Source organism: Electrophorus electricus, chromosome 25 (genome assembly GCF_041902795.1).
Source record: "Electrophorus electricus isolate QZ-2024a chromosome 25, ASM4190279v1, whole genome shotgun sequence".
NCBI lineage: Eukaryota > Metazoa > Chordata > Actinopteri > Gymnotiformes > Gymnotidae > Electrophorus > Electrophorus electricus.
Window position 1 is genome coordinate 9,364,396 of NC_137521.1, and position 7,637 is coordinate 9,372,032.

At 41.3% G+C, this 7,637-nt stretch overlaps 1 protein-coding gene across 4 annotated transcripts; it reads left to right on the plus strand.

Annotated features, from left to right (window-relative positions):
* Positions 1 to 847: 847 nt before the first annotated feature.
* Positions 848 to 6,766, plus strand: si:dkey-222n6.2 (keratin, type II cytoskeletal 8). 4 transcript variants are annotated; one of them, XM_081707509.1, is made up of 11 exons: positions 848 to 981; positions 1,087 to 1,182; positions 2,438 to 2,675; positions 3,614 to 3,822; positions 3,967 to 4,027; positions 4,128 to 4,223; positions 4,313 to 4,477; positions 4,875 to 5,023; positions 5,551 to 5,771; positions 5,931 to 5,977; positions 6,286 to 6,766. In XM_081707509.1, exons 3-9 carry the CDS (start codon positions 2,517 to 2,519, stop codon positions 5,606 to 5,608), a joined length of 897 nt encoding a protein of 298 aa, XP_081563635.1. In that variant the 5' UTR covers positions 848 to 981; positions 1,087 to 1,182; positions 2,438 to 2,516; the 3' UTR covers positions 5,609 to 5,771; positions 5,931 to 5,977; positions 6,286 to 6,766. The 4 variants fall into 4 exon arrangements, with proteins under 4 accessions (XP_081563635.1, XP_081563634.1, XP_081563633.1 ...); XM_081707508.1 differs by having other exon boundaries at positions 1,090 to 1,182; XM_081707507.1 differs by having other exon boundaries at positions 1,087 to 2,675.
* Positions 6,767 to 7,637: the final 871 nt, after the last annotated feature.

The following is a 7,637-nucleotide window of genomic DNA, read 5'->3' on the forward strand; positions in this document are numbered from 1 at the left end:
AGTAGAAGGGGATGACCGATCTTGTAATGGACAGTATAGTTTTCCAATGGAGGTGACAAACTCATCAACAGAGAGGCAGGATGGGGAAGGAAGAGAGATAGAGAGAAAAAAAACATTTATGGAACTTGCGTCAGTTGCTGAGAACTCACAGCTTGAAGAGGTAAGCTCTGCTCCCCCTAGCCAGTGTCTCCACTCCTCTTTATCTTTACTGCCAGAAGCTAACAGTTGCCAGTTTTGTAGTTGCACTGTGAAGCCAATTACTTTCTGGGGGGGGGGGGGGGGGAGCACAGGGATACACCTGAAGCAGCTTAACATGTCTTTGGGACAACACAACCAATACACACGCCTCAGAAGTGTCTACCCCCACTACGAACCGATTAAATTGTCTGAGCAACAGAGCTGGTATATGTGGTATTGATAGTTTCACTTATATTTTCATTCATATGCTGCTATTCATGTATTTTATTCTTTAGTGCTCATATTTAAAATGTATTAAGTTTTATGGAAAGTTTAGGGCTGTGCGTGGGTGTAAGAAGGCCTCTGTTGCAGCCCTTGCAGGAGAGTACACCCCTGGTATGGTCTGCTTGAACTTCAGTGTACCAGAACACAGTTATGGACTGATAGCCCTTGGAGGAAGCAGCAACCACCTATTTGTATCCGGGCAGAAATGTAAATGAAGCATTTTATGTCTCGTTTAGTGACCAACTGATAATGAAAGACAACACCCATGATGAGACCTTTAAAAGTTTGTCTGAAGTGCTTTCTTTATGCTGAATAATCGCATGCTCCACAGTCATGAATGCTAAAACTGCACTAAGTAATATCGGTTGTTTCTTGATTAAGGCTGAAAATACACTAGTGCACCGCCTGTGGCAGTTTTCCAGAGTTCCAGAAGGGAAGGGAGCAGGGTGACAAAAGAACTTAAACCATGGATGAACTGGCAGTAAAAGTGCCAGGAAGTGCTTCAATTCTTTCACACTGGTGGGTTCTGGTCAGAGGAAGAAATGCCTCAATCTTCAACATATCCATCTGTACACCCTAAGGTCCAATGATGTATGTTTCCTTCCTCCTTTCCACTTATGCCAGCAGGTAAATGGTGATGATCGCTGTCAGCAAGGTCCTAATTAGTGTGACCCATCTTAGAGAGACTCTCGCAGCCTGAAGAAGGATCATTCACAAACTGTAAACACAAACCATACTCCATGTTCAAATTATGTGCATACCACTTCCAGCATGACTCAGGCTGCAAAGAGCATCACGTCCTAAGCAAATTCTCATAGTAACTGATGATGTATTACTGGGTAGCTTTGCAGCCAAGTACAGTTTCTTTAAAAGCAGATTTTTTTTCCCCCATTCTTTAAGCGGAATGTCAAAACAATGCCCATATCTAGACAACCAACACCTGCTAGCATTTGCCTAGAGAGAAGCCAGATTTCAAAGCAGATTCCAGACAAAGGCCAGGCAGCAAAACGTTGTATCAAGGTCAACCCAGTTTGGTTGCATCCATATGCAGGATTTTATTAAAGAGCGTAGTACACAGAAATAGAGTCCATATGTTCAAAAGGCAGTCCACAACCAGAGCAGGCATACAAAAGTATAAAATATCAAGAACAAAAAAATTAAGTCAGACAAGGGTCAAATACACAAACAGAATCTGATCTAAAGCTTAGTTTGCCAATACTTTGTAAAGTGTGCATGAGAGAGAGGGATCAGGTGAGGGCTAATTCGCAGGGATGAGGACCTCTGGTTACATTTGCTGCAAATCACAGGTGCACACATGACAACTGCACATACATATCACCATTTAGCAGTGTTACAACTTTGGTATTCTCTATAGTAATGTCTATTTCTGGGAGGGGAGGCAAGGGTAAGACATATCTTATTTTTTCTTTAAATGTAGAACATTTTTCATGGATTTTTCAGCAACCTACTGGAGAAGAAGTTGGTATAGATGTAGACTGCCATTAACCATCCACAGGTGCAAGCAATTTTAATTGTCTGCTGCTTCTCCTGTGCTATTTCTTCACCTTACAGATGATGCTCTGTCATGCTTTCATAGCATTTAAATTTGAAAGTGACAGACAATAAGTAAATTAGTAGAATGAATGCATGTGCACAGGCACACATCTGTGTGTGCATGTTTCCCTTCTCACAAATGAATGTAAAGTATGTTTGATCAGTGCTATCTATAACTGAACTGGTTTTTCCATCCTAAGAACATACATACCTTCTCACTCACACATGCAGTCAAACACAGACACTAAGACCCACCCACCCTTTGACACCAAGCTTATAAATTCACGACTGCACCAACTTTTCAAACATCCATCAACATCTTCACCATCTTGCATCTCAGCATCGCCGTCTCTATTGGACCAGCTATGAACAGTCAGTACAAAGTGTTCTCGTGTTCCACTCATTCAGATGGTTTCTACAGGTACGGCTTCAGCAGCCGATCCTTGGGCTCGCTTCCTCGTAGCCTGTGGAGGGACAAACCCCGCCAGGCTGTCCCGTACATGTCCATGCTTGGGGGTCCCATCAGGCCTGTGATGGTGGATGAGAGTCTGCTGGCCCCGCTGCACCTGGAGCTGGACCCCAACCTGCATGCTGTCAAGGTGCAAGAGAAGGAACAGATCAAGGGCCTCAACAATCAATTTGCCTCCTTCATTGATGAGGTGAGGCAGCTTGCCTGTGTGCTGATGCCAATCCTACTTTACCTCTGACATTTTTTTCTGTTTTTCTCACTAACTTCCTTTTTCTTACCTTCACATTAAGCTGTTCAGAAGTTTTATACTGCGATATAACTTAAAAGCATTCTATTATTATTTTTAACAACTCCGAATTTGTTGTGCCTGAATATACTTGACCAGTAATTTTGTCAGTGCTGAGTTCCCTTAGTTAAATAAGGCTATAATATTATTAAACTGCTTTTTAAAATTGTTTACCTGATTTTCCTGATGCTCTGTTCATAGTGATCCACAGAGGAGAATGTATTCAAATGGAAAAGCCAAAGCTGTTAATCCGCTCCTCTGTATCGTCTGCTAAAGCTCATATTAAAGCAGGCTGACTGCACTGCTGCACAGGGGGAGAGAAGCCCCACGACACACTGGCACAACAGAAAAGCATTCACTCCATCATCAAGGGTTTACTGGTTTGAAGCTGATGATGCCACAGTCGTCTGTGGCTGGGACCCAAAGAGAGCAAAGTTGGCTCTGCACCCTGGGTGGGTGGGATGGAAATTACTCTGTCCCCTGTCAATCACAGTGACCCCAATTGTGCATGTCTTGCTGACCAGGTGCTTTCCTCCAGGTTTGTTCAGCTGCACTGTGTTACAAAGATATGGTGCCTGAACCCTATAGGGTTGGTAGGTGTTGACAGGTAGGGTGAATTAGTTGATGGATGGGAACTGGAGGAAAGGTGAGCAACTGTCAAAATGACTAAAATTGGAAGAAAATGTGGTAAATAAAAAAAATTTTTAAAAAAGGGTATCACACTGTTTTTTCACCCCTTTATGAACCGCCCTATCGTTTTCTCTCTCACCCTTCTTATCTTTCTCTCTCATTGTTTCTCTGTCTCTCCACCCCTCCCCCACTCCTTGCATTGTCTCTTTCAGGTGCGTCACCTGGTGCAGCAGAACAAGATGCTGGAGACAAAGTGGCAGCTGCTGCAGGATGAAACTCAGGCTGCATCACCGCTGGAGCCCATAATGAAGTCCTACATCACCAACCTGCAGGCACAGCTGCACAGTCTGGAGAGGAACAAAGATCACTGCGACTCTGAGCTCCAGCGCACCCTCATGCTGGTGGAAGTGAGCAAACGGAGGTCAGACATCCAAAACAAGATGCAAACATGCACCAACCTTGTGCAGTGTTGGCAAGCTTTCTGTCCTCTTCTGTTAATTATCATACACTTCATGTGCAGTGTGTCCAAAACATTTCTTTCTGACCAGCTAAAGGCTCTCTGCAGGTATGAAGATGAGATCAACTTGAGAAACTCAACAGAAAATGACTTTGTTCTTGTGAAAAAGGTACAAAACACACAACTACATGCTAGTTTATAACACAGGTACTAAAAAGCCTGAGATTTAAATCATTATCCTGATTGGTTTCATCACTTTTGTCGGACAGGATGCTGATGTTGGTTACTTGACCGAATCTTCTCTGTGCCGTGAAGTAGCTAGCCTTGAGGATGAACTGCACTTCCTCAAGACTGTACATGAACAGGTGCATATAAACACTCCATTACTTTGATTGAGTTATGTGAAACATTACATGTTGCTGTATTAATACAAACATTTTCTCTCAATGTATAGGAGCTGTATGAGCTGAAGGTAGAGCTGCAAGATACGTTTGTGGTGGTTCAGATTGATAATGGCAGGGAGCTGAACATGGAGCAGATCTTGGCTGAAGTGAAGAGCCAGTATGAAGGGGTGACAGCATGCAGCCACCAGGAAGTCGAAGTTTGGTACAAGAAGAAGGTGAGCATGGCTGAAGGCTAAACCTAGCCATGAAACTATACAAAACATCTAAACCTAAACTTAACCATAAAAAATATTCATTCCTACTTAAGTCTACACTTAACTTCCAAGAAAACTATACACAACATCTATATTGATCTATAAAATTATAGCAAAGAATCTCTATACCTACCCATAAAACTAAAAAAAGTATACCTAACTATATAGGTATTAAAAGATAAAATATCTATTTTCACCAATAAAGGCATTCAACCAGCATTTATTAATATCTCAATTACTTATACACAACGAACTTCTAAACTCTTGAACATTTTGTGTGTGCTGTTGAATGCATATCTGTGTGTGTGTGTGTGTGTGTGTGTGTGTGTGTGTGTGTGTGTGTGTGTGTGTTTATCAGTTTATGTCCATGCCTCTCCCCAGCTTGAACTGGTTTCATCACAGGTGGAGGAGCATACATTTGAGAGATGCAAAAATGAGCATGAGATCTCACACCTCGAAAGACACATCACATGCCTACAGGCAGACATCAGTTCTGCCAAAACGCAGGTACGGATCACTATGGCAAGCCACTATAAGCTACATGTGAATCAAGTTTGCAACAAATGAGCTCTGTGGCACGTGACACCTGAAAAATGCTCATCTCCTATAGAGAAGGCTGTGTGACGTTTACATTTACAGAAGTACAGAAGTATAGAAGTAAACTCTCTCTTAAAGTTCGCAGAAAACATGGATGATTATGTAGCCATTTCGACAACTTCTGTTGGTGTTTTTCATACGCTAAACATAATCTGACACTACACAAATCATAATTTTCCTGCTCCACCATGTCTGAGTCAGCTTTTTCATTAACACACATGATTCAACTCAGAGTAACCTTCAGTGGATCTGAGACGTGGGCACTGATTCCAGATCAGGTCTCTTTTAGGAGCTGTACACATATGTCTCCATATAGAGTGAGTAAGTGAGTGTGTGTGTGTGTGTGTGTGTGTGTGTGTGTGTGTGTGTGTGTGTGTGTGTGTGTGTGTGTGTGAGTGAGACCTCAAGCCCTTACGACCTCTTCTCAACCCCTGCAGTGTGAGAGCATGGATAGGCGGGTCACGGAGGCGGAGCAAAAAGGCAAGAAGGATGTAGGTGAGGCTCAGCAAGAAATCGAAAGGGTGAAGGAGAAACTACAGGATTTAAAGCTGGAAATGGCACAGCTGGTCCGCACATACCAGGAACTGATGAATGTCAAAATGGCACTGGACATTGAGATCGCCACCTACGGGACACTGCTGAAAGAAGAAGAGAACCGGTGAGAGAAAATTCTTCTGTCCCAAAAAAATGCAGTCAGTAAAGGGAAGATGGCACTTTATAGTGATGTAGAAATGAGATGTCACTGTTGGCTGTGTTATCAATTTTAGGTGACATTTCTTTAACCATGCCATATCTATCTTTGTCTGTCATCTCCCAGAATTGCATATGAACCTGACATGTTTGTCCAGTTGGTCCAAAAACCTGGTAAGTATCTCAAACAATTACTGACATATTAAAAACATGTAAAATGTGTGACATTTTCAGTCAAAGTACCTTCTCCACTCTGTTACACACCTAATTGAAATCTTGATAGCAGTTGTAGCTCAGTTGAGTCAGATGTGTTACTGATGACATTGGGAGAAGAGAGCCTCAAACCTCAACAAACAAGGACTAAAACTGAAAGTCCTGCATTATATAGTTAATGTGGAGCTCTGTATATACACCAGTGTTTTATATGAGTGGACGTATTGATTTCTCAGGCTGTTATGTGACCTAAAATATGTCTCTTGCAGGGCAAGCCATGCCTCACAAACCTGCCACTCCTAAGGTTTACATTAAAATGACTGAGATTAGGGACTTCATGTTATACTCCAGTGAAGATTAATTTACACCTACTGGGTACTTTCATCCCAAGACAACATTTACTCCCCCGTCTTCTCCATGTATGATTTCTTTTGAAGTTTTCTCTTTGGGATCTTTTTTGCTTGGATGTTGAACAAATATATACAATCAATTATCAACTTTTTTTACAGCACTTTTGGGTTTTTAAGTAGTTTATCCTTGCATGTAAAATATTTAAATCATAAATGTACATTAAGGACATTTACAACTAATGGAATATCAGTGTTTTTCAACCACACTTGCACACATTCAGGACTGCACTCTAGTTCCCACTCGCATGCGTACACACACTCACTCACTCTCTCTGTCTCACACACACACACACACACACACACACACACACACACACACACACACACACACACACACACACACACACACACACAAAAAAACCATACATAAACACAGAACACTTTTCTAGAAATGCACACATACAGGACTCCATTAAGACACTTGTAGTCTCTTGCTCAGTGCATTTGGTCAATTTAATTTACACTTTTTGTATCTCCCCTTATTTAATATTCCTCCTTACCCATCCTGTTTCCCTGTCTCCACATTTGACTTGCCTAGAACGTGTTTTCACCTTTTTTACACATTTACACATTTTTTTTATCTGCAAGTTTCCCCTCACACGGTCCTCACAGCAACCACATTAGATTTCAGTGTGTTTTTTCAGCTACAAATGCACATGAAAATTTTGAATTAACAAAAATGAAGGAAAAGTTTAGCGTATGTTTAGTGTTTTGTTGTGTGATCAAAATTTGATAGGTTAAATTGATGTGCTATGTGATTTTAGATGCGAGTTTAGATTTTATATGGTCTAATAAATTTTAGTGTGTGCCACGAAACATTTTGTGATGGGTTTTTTACACATTTACACATTTTTTTTTATCTGCAAATGGTTGAACTATAACCACATGCCAGTGGAATCAGATTAAATTCCAGAGGTGTAGGTGCTGATGGTGTTGACACCTTGCCAAACGTGTCTGCCATAAAAACCTGATGGCATGCTTGTGGTGGTTGACAAAACGTAATCTAGACATTTTTCTTCTCACAAAGTTTTGCTTGTCTGATAGTGATAACAAGAGTTCAATAAAGTACTGGAGAGAATGTTAGGAATTAATGCTGAGAGAGAGAGAGAGAGAGAGAGAGAGAGAGAGAGAGAGAGAGAGAGAGAGAGAGAGAGAGAGAGAAGGGAAAGTTGCACATATTTATTTGTATTTTATATACACACATTATAAAA